General features: G+C 44.2%; 1 protein-coding gene across 1 annotated transcript in view; it reads left to right on the top strand.

The window, feature by feature from the left end:
- GALM (galactose mutarotase) overlaps nt 1–21,472 on the top strand; it is a 58,616-nt gene extending 37,144 nt beyond the window's left edge. Inside the window, exons 5-7 of the mRNA XM_045549432.1 lie at nt 17,527–17,668; nt 19,300–19,474; nt 20,289–21,472. Of these exons, the coding sequence (XP_045405388.1) occupies nt 17,527–17,668; nt 19,300–19,474; nt 20,289–20,366 (395 nt within the window). The 3' untranslated portion in view covers nt 20,367–21,472. The remainder of the gene's footprint in view (nt 1–17,526; nt 17,669–19,299; nt 19,475–20,288) is intronic.
- Nucleotides 21,473–23,418: the final 1,946 nt, after the last annotated feature.

Genomic DNA, 23,418 nt, shown 5'->3' on the forward strand with positions numbered 1-23,418 from the left:
CAGCAAGCAGGTGCACCCACGAGTGTGATGTTAGGACAGAAATGAGAGCTGAGATATAAAGCAGTGTGTACTTTGTAGATTAAACCACTTAGATTTCCAGGGAGGAAACATAGATTGAGGAGAGCCATGATCTGAGAACTGGGCCTAGGGGCACCCTAGGAAACAGCCACCAGTATTTAAAGTGCAAGAAAGGCCCACAATCCAGGTGTCAAGGGAAATGGCCAAGGGTAGAAGGCAAAGGAGGAGAAAAGGGTCTGGACGTCTTAGCGTGGCCAACAGTGTCAACAGCCCAGAGTGGTCAAGGCACAGGAGGCCTGGGAAATTGCATGGCTGTCATCATTGTTCCTGCTGACCCCATTTAACAGTGGTCAGGGCAGAGGCCAGATTGCAATAGTTTGATGGGTGACGGGAATTGAAGAGACTCAGGAGTATAAGCCAATGACTGTTCCCAACTGAGGCAATTCTCTTGAGTACCGAGCCCTGGGCCCCACCCCAGAGGTTCCGCTGCATCTGGTTGAGCACAGACGGCCCCCAGGACTCTGTCTAGGATCCTAAAAGCTGCCTAAGTGAGCTAATGGAAGGGACTGGTGTGGAAACTGCTTTCAGCAAGCTGTGAGAGGAAGAGAAGGCGCCTCCACAAGGTGGGGATGCGGGGCCAAGTAGAGGCTTTTTTAGGGGGAGAGGAGCTGATTTAGGACAAGTAAATTAGTTGTCAGAAGGCGCCGAGAACCCAGGTGGGGATTGAGACCATGAGTTTGTGGTGGCCTCAGTCGGTGCTTCTGTGGGTTTTCTGCAGTTTTTCTCCACAGTGTGGAGTCGGGAGCAGAGAAGGCAGATTGTGATCCAAAGTTGGGGTTTTGTCAGGTAGGAGGGGCAGGAGGACAGGGTGTAAGGTGGATCAATGAGTGTCACTAACCAAGTGGGCAGGGCCTAGACAGTGGGCCCCAAGTAGGCGTGGAGGGCCGAGGCTGCACAGCAGGGGGCCCTGAAGACAGGGGGCTCTGGGGTACCAGGGCCTGGCAGCCTCAGGAGGGAGCTGGTGTCTCAGGAACACCCCTGTGTTGGTGCTCGAGCAGGAAGGCCAGGAGGCTGCAGACAGTGGGTGACTGAAACGCAAACTTGCCACTGGACAGCAAATCCCTGGATGTCATCGCCATAGGGATCTAAGATGAAAAGTACCCTACGATGAGAATGCCTTCCGTTGGTCCCTTTCACCTGAAAACGACCTGCGGCTCAGTTTAGCATTTTATGCTTTGGATGTCATGTGGTATCCAGAAGCAATCCCCTCCCCCGTTGCCAGTCAAAGTAAAATCAGAAAATGCTCAGTGGAAAGAAAAAAAAAAAACAACACCAGTACTAGAATAAAGCCACAAATCCAAAGCACTGGTAGAGGAAAGGGGAAAAAACCGCAGCAGAGACAAGCTTTGAAGTTATGTGATCTATGAAAATTTATAGAAATGTTACCTTACAAAAAATTCCCAAGGTGCTTTACTTGCCAACCACTGGAATGAAGTAAAAATTCCCACCCAGGGTGTTAACTTTTAATTATCATTCTCTTTATGTTGTTTCCTAAAATAATAACAGGCATTCTAGAGATGATTTACCAAGATGGCTTAATTAGGTGTCAGATGAGTACCTGTGCCCACAGGCCTCCTTATGCAAATGTGACCGTTCTGAACCTACTGGAGAAAGAAGCAGACATAATTGGAGCAGCTGGGCTGGAAGCACAGCTGGGCCGTCCCCATGGAGACCAGACTCCAGGCTGCTGCGCTGCTGTTCCTGTTGCCCCAGCTTCCTCCCCACGCCCGCTTGCTTTTCAGGGATGGGTGCAGCAGCCCATCTGAGCCCGGGCCTCCCTCACATAATCCCCAGCACATGCTTTTCCACTGTAATGGTGCACACGGATCACCTGGGAACTTGTTAAAATGCAGATTCAGACTCAGTGGTCTGTTGTGGAGCCTCTGGGTCCACTGTGTCTAACAACCCCCCAAGATGATGCCTGTGCTCATGGTCCTTTGAATAGCTTTGAGTAGCTGTTTAACAGGCTTTAAATAGCTCCAACTAGCCTCAAGTGACCTTCTGTTGCTTTTTCCCTTTTTAGCACCTATTTCACCCCTCGGGCCCCCCTCCCCAACGCTACCCTGTGTCCTCATGGTCCACCTTTAGCTACCTTTATTTCCCTCCTCTCTCCAACACTTGGCCCTCCCAATGCTGGGCGTCTCTCATCCAGAACCATTCTCTATAGGTCATTCTGCAAAGAGCTGCTCTCAGCCAACGGCCTCCCTAGAGAAGACAAGCTAACATTTTGATTTTAAAAAGAAAGGGAAGAGAAATAACCAAGATATACACAGCGTATAAGGGAACAACTGGCTTCATTATTTTTGTCACATGGGCCAGTGGACCTACAGTCCTGGAATGTCTTGGTTGGAAAGGACCTTGTGTTCTCCAGCCACCACCTGCCTGGCCAGTATTTGCTTCGCAGATCTCTGGGCTCTGCCAGCACTTGGGTGCTCACTGTCCATCCTGGCCAGCGTGTCAGAAGGGCCTTCCTCACATTGAGCTGAAACCTGTTTACCTAGAGCTGACCTGCACTCGACCTGCTCCTGGGCCTGGATCCCTACAGAGCAGGCAGCTGTCACGTCCACTCGGAGCCTTTTCTTCAGGCAAAACACGCCAGGCCCTTTGGCTATTCTTCTTATGCCATGGATTGGCCATTCTGGTCATTTCCCTCTGATCTTGCTCTGTGTGTCTTTAGGCTGCTCCTCCTGTGATGCCCACGCTGCAAAAAGTAGCCCAGGACTGTCACCCCCTCATTACAGTCTTTGTGTGACTCCTATTGAACTTTGCTGCCAGCCTACAGCCTTAAAGTCATTTTCACACATGCGGTGACTCAGCCACATCTTTCCCTAGTCAGTAGCAGTTATAATAATTATACTTAACATTTATGAGAGTTAGTGTAACATGATGGTTAAGAACATGGGCTGTGGAATGAGACTGCCTGGTGTGAAGCACAGTGCTAACCACTGTGGAAGTGCTAGCACCAGCACCATCACCATCATCACCATCATCATCATCATCATCACTGTGCTATGCCTAATACTTTGCTTTCAGTAACTGCTTTAATTCTCATAACAACTTCATGACATAGGGGCTATTATTATCCCCATTTTACAAGTGAGGAAATGGGGATACACAAGATTATGTTTCGTGCCCAGGGTTATAGTCACAGTCTAAACCTGGGCAGTGTCCTTTGGTTGGTTTGGTTTTTGGCACAAGTGCAAGACCATACCTGTTCCTGTTATTCATAAATTTCATCTTGTTATAGTTGGCACTTCATCCTTACTTTGCACTGCCTTTTGGATTCCTGGTTCTGTCCCAAGCGCATCTGCCTTCTAGCTTCATGCTGTCTGTCACAGTTTGCAAAGACTGCCTTCTGTACCTTCATCTAGATCATCCACAAGGTCAGAGGCCACTTGGCAATTCCCTGTAGATTCTGCTCGCTGCAGCCCAGATGCTGCACGTTCCCTAAAGCCCCCTGCACGTCCAGCCTCAGAACCCACTCAGAGAAGTCTAGCCGGTGGTTGGGCATGATTTGTGTGTGGATATATTTGTATTTGGTTTCTGGTGAACATGTTTCCTTCTCCCTTTAAGATATCTATTCCAGAATCCTTCCTAAGATAGACAGCAGCACCCAAATTTATTTGTGAAATCAACCTTCCCTGGCAGGGCAAGGAACAAATAGAATGCAGGATCTGCAGAAGACACCTCCCAGAGAGGATAATGACCAGTTCATTCCGGCAGATAGTTAGATTGAGGAAGCCGTCCCTGGGTTTCCAGGCTCCCTCCGTGTTCCAGCAGTGCAAACGCAAGCCTGCTGTGTGCCAGCCGTACCCTGGCGGCTGAGCAGCCACGGCAGCCAGCATTTCTATGAAGGGGGACATTGGGGCAGCAGTCTCATCAGAAGGGAGGCTGGGGCTGGCCTCAAATTTATTTGTATGTTTATTATTATCATATAATAATATAATTATCATATTAATCATATGTTTATTTGGGGCGATTTGCAAGGAGGGGTTGCACTGATGGAAGTTATAGGGGCTAAATTCCCGCATAAAGCCATTTTGTGGCAGTGCCCCTGTGCCGATCAGAAAGGCCGGGCTGATTTCTCCCCTCTCTCCTTTCATGGTTCTGTTGTCTGAACCTGGGTGATTAATAATTTAGCTACCTGTCCTTTTACAGTGTCAGGATGTTCACCACCTTTCCCTGTTGGCCTTCTGGGCTTCCTGTGAACCGGGACTGTGGCAGCCTTGTGGGTGTTGGCGGAGGGCAGGAGGCCATGGGTCTGCCGTGAGTCTGGGCTCCCGTATGCCAGTCCCTGGAGCCTGCCCGAGCTGCAGCGTGCGGGGGACATTCTTCAGGCCCATTATGTTCCTCCTGTGAAATCATCACACAAACCCTGAACGCTGTCTCTCGGGTGTGGTCAGGCAGAAAAGCCGTCCCTCTCGTACTAGAGCAGCCAGCAGCCATTGGTGGACTGAGCTCAGTGGAGGATCTGGGCGGATTCAGGAAGCTGTCCTGGTTCTCACAGGACAGCAGTGCGCCTGCTCTTGGGCAGTGGCACCGCCACGTGCCACGAAAACTGACGGGGCAGGCGAGGGAGCTCCAGCCAGATATGGGAAGTGAGTCCTTGATAAGATCTTGCATGGCTGTTTTACAAGGCTGATTTTGACACATTATCCTATGGAAAACCCAGTGGTTTAGGGCTCGGACTCAAATTCTGGCTATCTAGGTTAAAATCCTTACCAGCTCTGCAATCTTGGACATTTTAAGTTCTGCAGGCCTCATGTGTAAAGGGAAGACAATAATTGGACCTACCTCATTGGGTGTGAAGATTAAATAGGGTGTGAAGAGGTAATAGAGGCCGGGCGTGGTGGCTCACGCCTGTAATCCTAGCACTCTGGGAGGCCAAGGCGGGCGGATTGTTTGAGCTCAGGAGTTCGAGACCAGCCTGAGCAAGAGCGAGACCCCATCTCTACTAAAAACAGAAAGAAATTATCTGGACGACTAAAAATATATATAGAAAAAATTAGCCGGGCGTGGTGGCACATGCCTGTAGTCCCAGCTACTCGGGAGGCTGAGGCAGAAGGATCGCTTGAGTCCAGGAGTTTGAGGTTGCTGTGAGCTAGGCTGACCCCACGGCACTCACTCTAGCCTGGGCAACAGAGCGAGACTTTGTCTCAAAAAAAAAAAAAAAAAAGAGGTAATAGGTGTAAAATGCTTAGAGTAGTGCCTGGCATTTAGAGTTTTGTAAGCCTTGATTATTATTATTACTGTCATCATCGCCATTTACTGAGTATTTAATACGTACCAGACACGGGGCTAAGCACATACACTACATGCATTAGTTCATTGAACTACCCTTTGAAATAGGTGTTAACTCTGTGCTTCTGTTGGGAAAACTGAAAACTGGAGAGCTTAAGTGACCTGCACAAAGTTAAACAGGTAAGTAACTGGTGGAGTCAAAATCTGGAATCAAGTTTCCCGAACTCCAAATTATGCTGTTATTGCCTTCTGCTACTGTCAGTAATAACTGCTATATCACTGAGTACTTCGTACATGCTTAGGGTGCGAGCACTTTACATGTTTTACCTCCTTTAATCTTCACAATAATCCTATAAGATAGATTCTCTTATTATCCCCACTTTACAGATGAGGTAACCGAGGCTCAGAGAAGCTAAGCAACCATCACAAATTTTTACAGCAAAGAAAAACAAGATTTAAATCCAGGCCTGCTTGACTCTAAAATCCATTCTATGTCCCCGGAGAAATTTTAGGTAAAAAAAAAAAAAAGAAAGAAAGAAAGAAAGAAAGAAAGAAAATCCATTCTGTGGAGTGTTTTTGACTGCTGCACAGGTGAGCAGGACACTCCTGGAAGGTTGATAACAGTAATCAGTGATCCTGATTTCTTATATGCACTGAAACCCAGGGGTACACAGTTTTGCCTAATCAGCCCTATTTTCTGAGCTATCATTAGGGACAATTTTTACTTTCTCTGATGCTTCATTTTCCTGCAGTTTCTGAAAGCTGTTGATTTGCTCAGATTAAGACAAGCCTCTGTGCCTTTCACGTGTTAGTTTGCTGTAAATCTGCTGCAAGAATATGGAGAAATCATAAACAGTTCAGAAGGAGGCCTGGATGGATTCTGCAGAGGGTTTGCCACATTGGGATGGGAGGAATCTGCCAGTAGACTCACTCACAGGCTACATTTCTGGACCAGACATTTGAGGCTGTGTGACTGCAACATTCCAAATGTGCATTTTAGTATCAGGTCATGAGGGGGCAACTTGTTTTGTGGAGTAGCAGTATAGACAGAACACATTTTCCAATCTATAGATCAGGGATTCTTAGCCGGGGATGCATGGCTGGGCTTCAGAGGTTCTGGGTGCATTCTGTATGTGTGTATGCATTTTACTGGACAGAGAGAGCCCATAACTTTTATAATATTCTCAAAGGTGTTTATGACTCATAGGATGTGTGTAATATAAGTGTGTCTTGCCCATGCCCCACATACACCTTCCCAGGTGCCTGGAGCCACTCCTGTGCTTGTTCTCCCCTGCAGCTTGTCCAGTTAGCCAGTCCCGACTTATCCTTCAAGATTAGGCTCCTATCACACCTCCCGGGAACCTTTCCTGACCCCTATGGCTGCGTTAGGTGCTGCTTCTCCTGCTCCACTGGAGACTTAGGAATGTCATTCTCATTACATTTGTCACACTCTCCTATAGGTTTTTATTTTTTTAAAATCTGTCTCTTCTACCAGATTTGAGGCTTTCTGAGGTCAGTTTAATGCCTGGTACATAGAAGATGCTCAAAAATTGGTGAACTAACAAATTTGTCTTTGTTTTTTCCCCATTCAAAAGCAATTGCAAGGATCAGTGTTCTTACTCTAGTGACTTAAAGGTACTTCTGACTGTAAAAGGGCAAGGTGTGCAGAGGGACATTAACCTTACAGGATTTGTCAAGTCAGTGCTAAGAGCAGAAAATATTGCCTCTTAGTATACTAATGATGTATTGCCATGTAAAAAATTACTATAAGACTTCATTTATTATCTCTCATTGTTTCCGTTGGTCAGGAATGCAGACAGGGCATATCTTGTCTCTGCACGTGTTGTCTAGGACCTCAGCTAAAAGATTAGAGCAGGGGCTGCAATCATCTGACGGCTCATTCACTCACATATCAGGCAGTTGACGTTGGCTGTTGGTTGGGGGCCTAACTGGGACTGTCAGCCAGAACAGCCCACACATGGCCTCTGCTCATAACTTGAGCTTCCTTACAGCATGGCGGTTGGGCTCCAAGGGTGAATGTCTTGAGAGAAGGGCGAGGCTGAGGCCACTTTGTAGTTTATAACTTAGCCTCAGAAAGCACACAGCACCACTTGGGCCACATTCTTAAGTCCAGCCAAGTTCGAGTGAGGAAACAGACTCCACTTTCCCTTGAAGGAGTGTCCACATCACATTGTAAGAGCATGTGGGATGGGATCTAGACTGATGTGGCCATCTTTGAAAAATGCAGACTGCCACAGCAGTCGTGGGGAAAAGGGCAAATTCCTCATAATAGAATGTATGTGTGAATCCCTTATGTGAGTTAAGAGATGAGTCAAGACAGATGGATTTCATGAAGGCAATTGAGTCTTTCCTTCACTTTCAGAGTGCAGGTAATTATAACTCTGTCAAGAATGCAAAGAGGAAGATCTAATCTTTTATGGCAGATATCTGGAATGTTAGAAAGTCCTGTTTCCAATGATCAGATCCACTTCATCTTCTTGTGAAAAGGAGGCAGTTGTCACCAGAGTGACGCCACATGAGCTCTCCTTGCTGAGGTCTCTGTAGACCCAGTCACTTCCCCTCATTCCTGGCTCACTGTCCCAAGAGCACCACTCTTGTTGTAATTATTAATTTTTTCTTCTTCTGTGTTGTGGTACCCTGACCACTCTCAGCTTCCCGAGATCCTCTCTTCAATGATCTTGTCTTCCACCCTTCTCAGCTGCTCACTCCTGGTCACGGGGTCATACCTTTGACTTTGTCATTACCTCGCACTGCAGCCTTCTGTCATCACTATTCAAGAGGTCTGCCTTTCAGCTCCAGTAAGTCTTCAGCGCCACAAGAACCTAAAATCCTTTGGTTCTATCCCTCCCTCTCCCCACCCTGGCTTAGATCAAAGTCCATCACGAGAATCACACCCTTTGCACATGCTCTCAACTCTCCTACCCCTCCCTCCTCTTTGTACACTCCTAATAAACCCAACCCCAATTAAACCCACCCTCCACAGCTGCCACCATGCAGCTTCTGGTCTCTAAATTCATGAAAACAACCTCTGCGGGGTCCTCGATGCTGCCTGCAGTCAGATTTCCCCTGGGATGGAGCAGCAGAAACGCTGCCCTTAGCTCCTCTGCCCCACATGGCTGGGTCAATCCACCACCTGCCGGGCGTTGCTGCCATACCTGAAGGCACAGCCAGCCAGAGTTCAGGAGAATAAGAAATCCTCTTCAGAAAACAGCTTCTCCCTACCCACACCCCAGCTTTCTGGTGGCTTCAAACCTAAAGTCTGACGACATGACATCCTCTCGAGGGCACCCTTTCCATTTCCGCTTTGTTTTCTGTGCACTCAGCGTTGCTGAGAGCGATAATTTGACATCCCTTTCTATTCTTAGCACAAAAGCACAAACTCACATATGCAGATGAACCAAAGTTAGAAGAACTTGCACATTCATCATTCATTTTCCATACTGTTAGTGTGAAGAATCAAGAGCACCTGAGGGTTTGGGTTGGGGGTGGCTGTGGCCAAGTGGGACAGTCCAGAGTGAGGCGGAAAGTGCCTGAGGGGAGGCCTGGAGACTTTGACACTGCAGAGATGTGTCACCTCAGGCAAGTCCCTTAGCTGCCTGGCTCTCAGACTCTTTGTCTACATTGTGAGGGGACTGGTTGAGGTAATTCCTAAGGTTCTTTCTAGATCTTTTATTCTTTTTTTTTTTTTTTGAGACAGAGTCTCACTCTGTTGCCCAGGATAGAGTGAGTGACGTGGCATCAGCCTAGCTCACAGCAACCTCACACTCCTGGGCTTAAGCGATCCTTCTGCCTCAGCCTCCTCAGTAGCTGGGACTACAGGCATGTGCCACCATGCCCAGCTAATTTTTTCTATATGTATTTTTAGCTGTCCATATAATTTCTTTCTATTTTTAGTAGAGACAGGGTCTGGCTCTTGCTCAGGCTGGTCTCAAACTCCTGAGCTCAAACAATCCACCTGCCTCAGCCTCCCAGAGTGCTAGGATTACAGGTGTGAGCCACCGCGCCCACCTAGATCTTTTATTCTTTGTCACTGTGTATATCCTTATACACAGCTGCCTCTGTTTTTTCTGCCTCTACTTTATTTATTCTTCACTTTTTCAGTCAAGTAAAGGTTCTGCTTCATGCCCAGAGGGTACAAAGAGAAAGAAATAGGGCACAATTCTTGCCCTTTAGGAACTCACATTCCTTACAGACAAATAGCTTGATATATGGGAAAGTTGGTTATACGAATTGGGTCATCCTTGTCATACCCAACTAACTCAGAGTTGACAGGCCAGGGGGCAAAAGCACTTGGGGCATGTAGCACCCACTCCAGTATTGAATTTTTCTGCAAGGCCAGCTGCTGAAACAGGCTGCTGGTTCACCTGGTAACTGCTGAAACAACCTGCCACGCCTCAAAGACTAGTTTTACCGACCGCAGTCGCTCACCAATCAGAGCTTGCCAGCTCCCAAAAATGTCTCTAGTGTCGATGAGCTTTCTTTCAAAATAATACATAACATTCTTTTTCTAATAAAACTCCCAACCTTCTCTTTGCTCTTTGGACATACCAAAGACCACCTGGTCTATGTGTATGCCCCAAACTGTAATTCTGTGATTCTCAAATAAAATATTAAATTTAGAGATTCATCTCTATGTTTTATTTTGACTTCGACAAATCTTACAGTTGTGCCATAATGTGATGAATGTTTTGAGAAAAGTCTGTTCTAAATATAATGGGAACAAAGTGGAAAAAAGGATTAGTTCTAGCTGTGGAGGTTGGAATCCTTCTCAGAGGAAATTATATTAGAGTGTTCTTAGATATGATCAGTTGGGCTTTGCCAGAGTGTGGTGGGAGCAACAGACACAGAAAGGACATTCCAGTTATGAGAAAGGGCCCAAAGACACGGTGAGTCGGGGGGGGGGGGGGGGGGGGGGGGACAAAAATTCCACATTTTCCATATTCCTGACCATTAAGTGCATGAGGGAATGTATCAGCCAGTAAGGCTAGAAAAGATAAATTAGAGCCTTTTTTCTTTTTTCCTTCTCATTTAGCAAAAATCTCATTTTAGAACTATTCCAAGTTTCTAATTTTAAGTCAGGGCTTCTCTGTCATCCTTATGCTATCCTGGACTCTGGCCTTTTTATTTATTTATGCCATCCTTCTGATGACGTTCAAGCATATCATTTATCAAATATTTCCATGTATTTCCAAATAATAGTAGCTTCTTTTTACAGAGGGAAAAACTGAAGCAAACATCAATTTGTAGATTGCTTGATATCAGGGAAACAGACTTGTAATATACCCTGTGTCTTCCCTTCATAAAAATTTCATGGCTTTCTTTGTTCCTTAAAGTCTTCTACCTATAAGCATACTTTAAGGGAAATAATTATAAGGAATATTGACTGACCTGGGGCAATCATACTAGGACTGTCGTAAGGGTTAGATTTGTTGTTGGTGTTGTTGTTTAGTTTTGTTGAGACAGAGTCTTGCTCTGTTGCGCTGGGTAGAGTGCAGTGACGTCATTGCAGCTCCCTGCAACCTCCAACTCCTGGGCTCAAGGGATCCTCCTACCTCAGCCTCCCAAGTAGCAGGGACTACAGGCTTGCACCACAATGCCCAGCTGATTTTTTTTCCCTATTTTTGGTAGAGATGGGGTCTTACTCTTCTTGCTCAGGCTGGTCTCGAACTCCTGAGCTCAAGCAATCCACCCACCTTGGCCTCCCAGAGTGCTAGGATTACAGGCATGAGCCACTGTGCCCGGCTAAGGGTTAGATTTTTGAGTCAAGTGTGGCTTTAAGGAAGAATTAAATATTGTGAATACAATGTAAGGTTAGAAAAGAAAACATAAGTTACCACTCAGAATATGGGTTGGTAAGATTAAAATATTCCTGAGCCGGTGAGAATAGCTGCTGCTTTTTCCCAGTCTAGCTGTTTCATAAAGAATTATTGTTGCCTTTTTACAAGTCAGTCTGGGAGGTGGTTTATCACATAAACTTCACAAAACAAAAGCACCCAGTTGGGTCATTATCACCCAGCATTTGGCCTTTGGCTTTAGAAATCCAAAAAGTTCAACTATTAATTCTCCCAGAACTGATCCAGGTTTTGAGGATTGGTTGTAAAGTGGCCTCTTGCTGTAATGTCTCTAGTGCCATCTACTGGGAAACAAAGTGCCTTTATTTTTAATATTATAGAATACCTTCAGTTGACAGTGTCAGAAACCTAACTCAGGGAGCAAAGAGGAAGGACAAAAGCGGAGGAACAAGCTCAGAGCAGATTATGTCTAAGAAAAAGAGGATTAAGTGTATTATACTGAAGTTGCTTATATAGTGAGATGTAAGCACTAAAACAAAAATTCGAACTTTCTAAATTATCAGAAACATACTCATATGCAGGCAAATACAGACTATATAGTAAAAAAAAATTGCTAAAAAGCAAAAACTAGAAGTCATAAATACAGAAAGCATACTATAAAGGATAATGACAGAACTAAGAACAATTACGATGTTTTTACACATGCTATATTAAAGACATTAAACAAAGTCTTAGAGATTGAATCCCAAAGGAAAATCCCATGGGATGCTGTGTACAAACCAAGTGACTTAGAAAGGTTGAAAATACAAGAATGCAAAAGCAAACTAGTGGGTACAAATATACACTTAGATAGAAGAAATAAGATTTGGTGTTCAATAGATCAATAGGTTGACTATAGTTAACATTAATTGATTGTACATTTCAAAATAGCTAGAAGAGAATAATTCAAATGTTCCTAGCATAAAGAAAAGATAAATATTTAAGGTGATGGAGATCCCATTTACCCTGATTTGATTATATGAATATCAGATTGTCACATGTGCCTTTAAAATATGTACATCTAATAGGTATGAATATAAAAATTTTTAATGAAAAATAAATTTTTAAAAAAGCAGGGGGGGCAAAAAAAATAAAAAAAAAGAAAAAAAAAGAAAAACAGGCAAATGCAAGCTAAAAGTAGTCTTAATCTTAATGTCAGTAAAGGCTGATTTCAGGACAGAAAGCATTAAATTACATTTAAAAAAGATATAATAATAAAGAATGCAATGAACAATGAAGGTTCAGAAAAAAATGACCATATCTAAGACCATAAAGAAAACCTCAGGCAATTTCATAAAATATAAGTAATATAGCTAATAATGACCTAAAAATGTTTTAACTCTCTCTTAATAATTCTTGGATTAAAAAGGAAATTAAACCCCCAAACTAGGAATATCTAGAAAATTACTATATATTATAATTATATATAATGGAAAATATATATTAGAATATAATATAATCTAAATATTATATAATTATAATTACATATAGTAGAAACTCCTCATATGTGATATAGCTAAAATATTGCTCAGGGCCGGGTACAGTGGCTCACGCCTATAATCCTAGCATTCTGGGAGGCCGAGGCGGGAGAATCACTTAAGCTCAGGAGCTGGAGACCAGCTTGAGCAAAAGTGAGACCCTGTTTCTAGTAAAATAGAAAAAATTAGCCAGGGATGGTGGCGCATGCCTATAGTCCCAGCTACTCGGGAGGCTGAGGCAGAAGGATTCCTTGAGCCTGGAGTTTGAGGTTGCTGTGAGCTAGGCTGACACCACAGCACTCTAGCCTGGTAAACAGAGACTCTGTCTCAAAAAAAAAAAAAAAAAAAGTATTGCTCAGAAGAAATCTTTTTTATGGAAAATTCCAGAAATAGAAAATTGCATTCAGTGTTTTCACCAGAAAGAAATAATATATAGTTGAGGTTATGGATATGCTAAATGCCCTGATTTGATCATTACACAATGTATATATGTATCAAAACACCACACAGTACCCCTATAAATATGTACAATTAGTATATGTCAGTTAAAAATAAAACTAAAAAAGAAATAAAATTTTAGCCCTAAATACTTACATTAATCAAGAAAGTGTGAAAATAAATGCATTAGGCATCTAATGCAAGATACTTGAAACAGAATTTTTAAAAGCCCAAAAGAACAAAAGAAAGAAATTAATAAAAATAAAAGCAGAAGTTATGATTTTGAAAAGGAGGAAAAGGTAGTGCTAATAAATAAATCCAAGAGCCACTTCATTGCAGGTGGGAAAAAAACGTAAAATAGATAAAGCGTTAGCTAACCTATTCCATACACAAAATAAATTAGTATAGGGAGTAAGCACAGACAGATGAAATTTAAAAAACCACAAATGATTTTTTTTTTCCGCTTAACACTTTACAAATAAATATGAGAGCAATGTAGAGAATGGGGTGATTTTCTAGGAAAATATAAATTTGCAGTTGTGACACCTTGAAAATAAATTTTTAAATAGAAAAATTACCATAGAAAAATAGAGGAAAATACGAGAGCATATAGAGTTGCCTAATGACATACGTAGGAATAAATTCAGAAACAACTTCTAAGCTGTACTGAGTGAAAATATCAAAGTGGAGACAGGCTACTAGATTTGTGTGTTTTTGTGAGTATACATTTAGATCCTTGGATATCTTAGTAATATCTCTGGAAGCCGCATGAGAAACCGGTAACAGTGGCTGCTTCTGTTGAAGGCAATGGGATATGTGGGGAACCAAGAGAGAAATTCTTTCATTACATAGTATTCTGTATTGTTTACATGATTTACCATTTAAATTGATTGCATGTGCAAATATTACCTCTTCAGGTTTGTTTTTTTTTTTAAATGAAGAAGAAGAACCAGGGCAAAGGAAATAGATGCTTTTCAAGGATGTTTTCAAAAAGAATATGACTTAATTTCTCCTAAAGCTAACTCTGGTAAAAGAGCAAGGATTTTTTTGTGTGCTTCCCAAATTTCCCTGGTTGAACAGTGGACACCAAGGCACCAGGATGGTGTTGCCTGGGCCTCTGTGTCTCTCTCAGGTGCCTTGTACCCAGGCACCCCTAAAGCCCTATGTGAATTTAGTACCCCAGTCCTCACACGCCAGAAGATTCCATTTCTCAACAGCAGCTCTGAGTTCAAGGATGTCCTCATTTGCCCAGATAGATTTGTGTTTCCTTTCAGCATTTAGGAACCCACAAAAGCAGAACCAAATGCTTTAAATGGCTAACAGTTGTTTCTCCTTTACTTACTTAATTCTTTTAATGGTAAGGGACAACTTCCTGATTTTTCTTAGCCTTCTAAGATTTCAGCCCTGCTTTGCATTCTATATCTCTCTCCTAAAAATAGTAGAAACCAATTCCTAAAATTTCTCCATCTGACTGCATGAAAGGAAAAAATAATTATCACCCTAAAAGAGTATGTTAACCACCTAACATTTGTACTTACCTTTAAAATATATAAGACAGCTCTGGGACAATAAAAAAAACTTTTTTAAAAAGACTAAACTGTGGCTGGGTGCGGTGGCTCACGCCTATAATCCTACCACTTTGAGAGACCAAGGTGGGAGGATCATTTGAGCCCAGGAGTTCGAGACCAACCTGAGCAACATAGTGAGACTCCTGTCTCTACAAAAAATAGAAAAAGTAGCCGGGCGTGGTGGCGTACGCCTGTAGTCCCAGCTACTCAGGAGGCTGAGGCAGGAGGACCATTTGAGCCCAGGAGTGTGAGGTTTCTGTGAACTCTGATGACACCACTGCACTCTAGCTGGGACGACAGAGCAAGACTGTCTCAAAAAAAAAAAAAAAAAAAAAAAGACTACACTGTATCATTGTTTTAAAGCTCTGAAATTGAGCTTCTTTCCTCCTCAAGAAAAAATGGGCTGGAGCGATTTGCCCTGATGCAGAGGAACTTGGGATTCTTTGCAGTTTTTGCAAAATTCTGGGACCTGGCTGTTACTCACTCTGGGGGGGGGGGCATAATTTTAGGGAGCAAAGTGAACCTCTGCCATCATCCTATCCTGGGATTTTCCACCTGAGCTGCTCAGAGCCTGTCCTGGCTTCAGCTAGAATAACTCTGGCTTATATATATATGTATTTTATATTGTACATATGAATGTATATTTTATATATACAATCGTCCCCTCAGTATTCACGGGGGATTGGCTCTAGGACCCCCACAGATACTAAATTCTGAGGATGCTCAAGTCCTTGATATAAAATGGCGTAATATTTACATATACCCTGTGCTCATCCTTCTATATACCTTTAATCATCTCACAACATAAATGCTATGTAAATAGTTGTTATACTATATTGGTTTTTTAATTTGTATTATTTTTATTGTTGTATTTGGGTTTTTTTTATTGTTTTTTCCCAAATATTTTCAATCTGCAGTTGGTTGAATCCACGCATGTGGAACCCACAGATTTGGAGGGTGACTGTATATGTGTGCATATACATAAACATGTTTTATATATTGACCTTCTAAAAAGATTGCCTCTGAAATAAAGAATTCTGCAGGAAGAGAGGTGGGGGGTTGGGGGAGTCAATGATCCAACTTCATTGCACTCATGAAAAGCCCAGGCTCAGAGAAGTGACTTCATCATCTAACTTTATTTAACCTCTTTTCCTGTCTCATCTGGGGCATTCCACACTTCTCCCCACATGCACACCCTGTCACCTTGTACTCAAGCTGTTTCCTTCACATGCAATGTTCTTCAACCTTCCTCATCCATTCAATCTCACATGATTGCACTTTGAGCCTCAGCGCAACCACTGTGACTTTACCCATGAAATCTCCCCAGTCTGCCACCCCTAAGCCAGCCCAGTCACACCACCTGTCTTTTCTCACAGCTACGTCTCCACGGGAGCACTGGTCACACTCTGCTTATGAGCTGCTTATGTCTGGTTCCTCCTGTAGACTACAAGCAGCTTAAAGGCAGGTTCCATGTCTCATTCATCTACACAGTTTTCCTGGCTATCAGAGTGTCTGACACACAGTCGATGTTTAATAAATGTTGTTGGAGCAGGAAAGTGACTGAGTGAATGGCCCTTAGTCCATTGCTCTGGCACCAGCACACTCCGAGGGGAGGAAGGAATGGGGCCTTAAAGGAACGGTTAGCTCTGCGGGCTTCCTCACATTGTCTGGGCTTTCTTGACTGAGCTAAATCCAAAATATTTGTGTCCCCTGTTTGAAATGGTTTGGCTTAGCATCTAGGGAAGAGCAGAACTGAAAGTAGGAAGAGAATGAAAGGTGGTAAACAAAATGGTTCTATTTTCAGAAGAATATAAAACCCACAATATAGCCTTTGGGCAAGTGTGGCAAAAGGATTGTCTATTGAGAAATTCTCTGTCCCATGAATCTCCAGTTGAAATGACTCACAAAATCATCTCAATTCCTCTTTTTCTCCCTCAAAGCCGTGATTACTTGTTTAGTGGTTTTAGTAGAACAGAAGATGTAGCACACTATATTTACATATTTTATCAACTCAAAGTTCACCATTATTTTATGTGCCATGAAGAAAGAGAAACCTCTGCCAGTTAAATCATGACATGATTTCAGAGATTTTAAAATATGAAAATGAGCATCTTAAATTGATAAAATTATACAATTGAGTATATCAACATCATAGGCTGTTGTTTAATAATATCAAGTTATGTGCGTCTTGGTTTCCTCATCTGTTACCTGAGCAGTTTGGACCACAGGAGCTCTGAGAACCTTCTCATCCTGACACCCTTGAGTTTTACCATGAAGGGATGTTCTTGACTGGGCCTTGGTTGTGTGATAACCACCAAGCCAGGAGTCCTGTCCAGTTTGCTTCTGTGTTTTGCCCTTCAAGAGTTGAGGGTCCCCACACTGCACTGTCCTTCCTCAGAACTGACCACCCACCACATCACTGTGAAGAGGCCCAGGATGGCCCACCTTGATAAGACAGAATAGACTGCACTTAAAGCTTGAGGAGTCTGGCTTATACGCAAGAAGGAAGCAATGTTTGCCACACTATAATTCTTCCAGGAATCACTCTTGGAGACTCACAGCTTTCAAAGTATTGAATTGAATGTCAACAAGGTGATTGGGTGATTAGGACAACCATCGCCTAGTGGAAGTTAGGTGTGACTTTCATACTTAAATGCCTCTGAATGTTATAGCTACTGCATTTTGCAGTCAATAGCATATTCTCTTTAAGGAAGTCTGATAATTCAGTCTCTTTCTTAGGAGCCGGATTCCCATCTCTTTTACAAATGAAAACGAACGCTGAGAGGGTCAAACCAGTGGGTTTTTGGATGCTGTCTATAAAGATTGGATTTGGGTCTTTATCACCTTTTGTTTTCTGCCTCTTCCCACCAGGAGAAGTTGCTCCAGTGCAAGGAACTGCCTTCGACCTGAGAAAGCCAGTGGAGCTTGGAAAACACCTGCAGGCATTCCACCTCAATGGTTTTGACCACAATTTCTGTCTGAAGGGATCTAAAGAAAAGCATTTTTGTGCAAGGTCAGGTACTTTTCACCTCCTGCTTCTGTAGAGAAGAAGGGACACCGACTCCTATTTGAGGAGCTTTTCCTCTGGCCACATCAATAGCATTTACTGTGTTACAGGGGAGCAAGTACCACATCCCGTGCTACGTTGCGCAGACGGGTCTTGAACTCCTGGGCCCAAGTGATCCTCCCACCCTCACACTGAGCATCCCAAGTAGCTGGAATTCCAGGTGCACCACCACGCATGGCCTCTGCCTGTTCTTTAACGCCCATTTTCTGTTAGAAACCCTAATTCTTCCTGGAGAAAGGATGTCACTTCTGCCTTCACAGAGCTTCCAGGGCAGTTGGTATTTTTCTTAATTTGTGATTTATGCCCTGCCACTCCCGTGGCAAGTTGGAGGCTACACTCCTCTTGCAGCACTCAGCACCTTCAGCCTTGTTTGCTAGACATCTATGTGCACGCGCTCTCCTTCTCACTAAGCTCCTAGTTCCTCCTGCCGTTTCATCTTTGTAAAGTCCTGCCTCTACCCGAACCCCTAATGCCATGCTTGGCACTAGCAAATGATCAGTTAATGGTTGTGGAATGAATGGATTTTAAGTTAAGCAGAGAAAATGGTTCAACCCCTAATAGAGACATCAAATAGAACCCCAAAACCCTCCTCTGCCTTGGAGCCCCAGCATCAAGGCCCCACTGGTGTTCCTCCTCTGTGTCCCACACATTCCTCTCCCCGCTACCTCCACCCGAGGAGGCCCTCCTGCCTTCTCCCCACTTACTCAAATCCTGGCCCTCCTCTTCCCAAGCATCTTTCCCTGAACCTCTTGGTTGATTACATGTGATGGGGGTGTTTTAACTATTTTGTGCGTGTTTTGCCTCTCAATGAAACAGTAAGACCCAGGCCTTTTTTAATCTATATCCCTTTGATACCAAGTACAGGACTGAGTAGGAACTAACCTCTGTAGAGGCCCTTTGGAAAAAAAAAAAAAAAAGATACAGTGAATCTAATGGAAATCCACAGCAGGGCTGGGCACAGTGGCTCACACCTATAATTCTAGGAGGGCGAGGCAGGAGGATCGCTTGAAGTCAGGGGTTTGAGAACAGCCTGAGCAAGAGCGAGACCTTGTCTCTACTAAAAAAAAAAAAAAAAAGACAGAAACCCACAGTGGGACTGTTCTAGGGGGAGACCTGACTGAAAAACAGCCTGCTCAAGCCCCAGGGAAGGGGACAGTTTAATTCAGAAAAGCATCTCTTCACTTTCATAAGACAGGGCTGGTGGTTTTGGCAGGTCAAGCAGAGAGCTCCCACTCTTTATGAAAAAGAATGTCAGCCCCTCCAGGACCCTAAAACTGCTTCTCTCTACCCTCCCTGCACCCTCCTACCCTCCTCCCCTGCTGGCTTGGGTGAGTCTGTTTTGCCATTCGCCAAAGCAGCCAAGATCAGCGTGAGAAGTTGTTTATTAAGGATCCCCAAAGCCACCTGCTCAGGTCTCACTTGTGAGCCTGGGAGACTTTTCCATCGTGCTCTTCCTACCTTCATCTCTTCCTTACGTCTTGTCCCTACTCCAAGGCTAGGTCTGATTCCCGACTCAAAGCTGTCTCCCTGCCTGCTTTTCTGCCCTGGACTCACATGTGGTTCGTCTTTACCCGCAGGGTGCGTCATGCTGGCAGCGGGCGAGTGCTGGAAGTATACACCACCCAGCCCGGGGTTCAGTTTTACACGGGCAACTTCCTGGATGGCACACTGAAGGGCAAGAGTGGCACTGTCTATCCCAAGCACTCGGGATTCTGCCTGGAGACCCAGAACTGGCCTGATGCAGTCAATCAGGTAAAGCTGACTTGTCACACTGATGTTGTGTCAAGGTCACACTGTATAACACAGGTCAAGACACTCAGGTCACATATGATTCAAAAGTCCATGTTTGTTCTCTTCTCCAACTCATGATAAACACAGAAAACCCATAGTCAAGTTACTGGTATGGCATTTACATATTAAGAGAAAAGCTCAAATTTTGTGCTTCCAAAGCCTTTAATGTTTCTCCTTATCAATATACCTTCTCATTTTCTGCAGCCACACTTTTAAGCAGATCCTCCATATCTTTTCTTTCTGTTTTTCTCCCTTGTAACTTTCTTTTCTAGCTGTTACCTAGAATAATGCTCCTGAAAGTGCCAGCTCATGATAAGAAGCTCACAGCTTGCACCAGAATGTAAATCAACACGCTGCTTCCTTCATCAAGTGTGCTTGGTGATGTAGTAGGTTTTCCACTCTGGCTCAAGTTCTTTCTCTCACTGCAAAGCAATAAGAAGCAGTTCCCACACTGGCACCGGCCCACAGAACCCTGGCCTAGAGACCCGTCCAGAAGCATGTCCTGGGGCCGGGTGCGGTGGCTCAATAGAAAAATTAGCTGGGCATAGTGGCACACACCTGCAGTCCCAGTTACTTGGGAGGCTGAGACAGGAGGATCGCTTGAGCCCAGGAGTTTGAGGTTGCTGTGAGCTATGATGACACCACTGCACTCTACCCAGGACGACAAAATGAGACTCTGTCTCAAAAAAACAAAAGCAAAAACAGCAGCCCCCGAATGGGTAATGGCGCAGCCTGGGCTGGCAGGGTGTAACCTGTGTTGTTTTCCCCTTCACAGCCCCACTTCCCTCCTGTGCTGCTGAGGTCTGGTGAGGAGTACAATCACACCACCTGGTTCAAGTTTTCTGTGGCTTAAGGAAGATCTGACCTGGTCCAGGGCTCGGCTCAACAGCCTGTCTCCTGTCCGGAGATGAGATGAAGATTGAGAAGCTTTAAAAGTGATCCTGTAAATTAGAATCACGCAAATGGTAGTTGTCATGATAATCAGTCTGAATATTGATTTCCTTTTCCAATGACTGGCTCCAGCTGTGTCTGATGACCAGCTCTGTTCTCTGTACAGTTCAGAGGGCACGTGAACCCAACCACCAATGTGGTCATCTAAGCCCTGACCCTACCCAGCAATGGTGCCAGGGACTCTCGTGCTGCTGTTGGCTCCATCTCTCCACCCTGCCTTTTTCTTTTCAACTTTCCACCCTTCCTTTCTTTGATACTGCTCTCATTGCTTTTCTGTTTCCTCCTCCTCTACAGCAAACCTCCATACTCGTGTGGGGCCGTCCAGAGTGTTCAGAGGTCATATGAGCTCATTTGGCACACTGGGAGATGGACCTCCCTGCCTCTAAGGAGGTTGATTGACTAATGAGGGATCCGAGGCTTAGAGAGGTTCAGGGACCCACATGCTAGTAAGTAAAAGTTTTATCCAGGACTTCAGTTCAGGTCATGCAAATTCAAGTCCCTTCTTTGCCTCTACCTCAGTCTGCCAGGGCATTCCCAGGGCCACGGAAGGGCTAAGAGGAGTCTGAGCCTTGCTCTAACTGTCAGAGCCAGTCCTGCTTCTCAGATTGACTTTTATAAGCAGCATTAGGTTGAATTGAACTGTCGCTTAGCCCTAGAGCTGGTGTGACAAACTGAAGATCAAAATGTCCAGAAAGAATCTGACATTTAGATTTTCTGCCTTTGGGGTTAACGGAGAAAGCCCAGCCCAGCCAAGGCATGAGAAGAAAGGCAGGTACTGGGGACGCAGGAGCTGTGTTAGCGCGAGGAGACTGCCCCACCTGTCCCAGCACAGTGAGGATTACACATTGCACCGGCAGCAGAGGTCGTGTTGTGTGGACTGGGCTGGGGCTCTTCCTTTCCTGGACAATCAAATCATCAGTGATGGAACTGGGTTGTTGATTTTTAAAGAAATATATTTCATACTAATATATGCTACAGTCATGAAATAAACCAAAATCTGCATCTTCAGAAGACTTCAGTTCCTTCATTCATCTTTAACTGTCAGGCACGGACCTTTGGGAAACAGACTGAGTGCATGGTGTGTTCTAGATTCCACTTGCTCTCCAAGAGGAACCTAGATGAAATTTTCCTATGGGTAAGCTGCCTAACTGGCAGCCTGTCAAACTTTCCATACTTCTTTCTTTGCAACCAATAGTAAACCAAAGATGGTATTTATTTTTAAATTCATCGAATAGCTACTCTGGACACAGTCCTCTGCTGGGTCTTTTTAACAGAGTCAAGAGGTAATGTAAGGCTGGGTGCAGTGGCTCACACCTGTAATCTTGGCACCTTGGGCCGAGGTGGGAGGATGGCTTGAGCCCAGGAGTTTGAGGTTGCAGTGAGCTATGATGATGCCACTGCACTCTAGCCCAGGTGACAGAGCAAGACCCTCTCTCAAAAAGAAAAAAAAAAGAGGTGATGTATAATGTTGTGCTCTTCACACAGCTGCCCATCGGGTGGTGACATTCTCAGTTGTCTCCTCACTGGAGAGTAAGATGCTGTCTGCAGATCTCGCCACTCTGAAGTTACCAATGTAAACGTTAGCTAAGAGGCCTCAGAGGTGAAATATGAAGCTGACTGGAACTCATCTACCTATTTGATTGTTTCATGTAGGGTTATAATATTCTAGGTGCCAGCAATCATTTAGGAAACTCCAGAGAAGGAAGAAGAAAGAGAAAGAACATTTTCTTATTCACTAGTGTATGGTCCCCTGGTTCCCCCTACTTTCTTTCTGTCCTGACTGAAAATCACAGAGTGCCTTAACCACTCTGTTACCCAGCCAACTGCAGGTTTTTCCCAACAGGCAGAACCCAAACTGGGACCTTGAACATTCCCAGGCACTGATTAAAGGTATCTAGGTTGTTGCCTAAAGCACTGAAGGAAACTGTCCGCAGCGCTGAGCCAAATTCCTAACACTGTCATATAAACTCCATACTCTGACCCCCTCGCTACAGACGAAGCTGGATGGAACACCCCTTTCCTCTCACTGTCCGTCACAAGAATCGCTGCAGCACTCTCTGAGTTCCCCTAGGAAGTGCTGTGGACTGATCAGCCCGGCCTTAGTGCTTCTTTCTTTGGAATCCCAACCTGCCCCATCCTGGGACGGTTTGGGACACCCCCTTGTGGAACCTCCCCTGCCACTGCTTTTGGGGTGATTTTAGCTATGGGTTCAGCAGGACCAAACAAGGAAACATAACAACTACAAATGCGTTCTCAATGTAGTGGCCTCTAGGTTTGAGAATATATTTAACAGCCAAACACTTTGTTTTCCCGTGTTCTAAAAGAGAGTTGTTTTTATAATAAGCCAAGTCTACAGTAGTAGCCCAAGTAATGAGATTCACCCGTGGGGCAGTTGAAATAAATTACTGGTATTTCAATGGTGTTTATAAAAGAAAGTAAAAAGCCTAAATTTGTCAAGCCATAAATCTGAGGAAAGCAAAAATTTAGAGAAATTCATTTTTTGTGGCAGCAGCCAATCTATCCTTTTTCATCAAACACACAAAAGAGAACTTTGCTTGACAAAAGACCTATGTGGTTATGAGACACACAGTGTGCCAGCATGTCAGCATAATTATAGGATCTTATGATAAAATCACTGAAGGCCTCAGCAAGAAATACAGTTTTACAAGGTCAGATGTAATATTACTATTAATATTGCACGAGCATTGCTGTAAAGATTAAGATGTCATGCTGTGGAGGTTGAACTGTTGTGACCATTAGGTGACCAAGGACAGTCTAATCTCAGAAGACTAAAGGAAGTTTAGTGTCGATAATTAAGTGGTAGTTTATGAAGAGTAGAACATGAAAAAATACAGGACTACCAGCAGAGGGCAGGAGGGAAGCACAACATGTCCTGGTCCCTGGCGGGTTCACTCTTAACCATTTGAAACAATTGCATCACCAGTTTGCAAGGG

Source organism: Lemur catta, chromosome 4 (genome assembly GCF_020740605.2).
Source record: "Lemur catta isolate mLemCat1 chromosome 4, mLemCat1.pri, whole genome shotgun sequence".
In the NCBI taxonomy this organism is placed as follows: Eukaryota; Metazoa; Chordata; class Mammalia; order Primates; family Lemuridae; genus Lemur; species Lemur catta.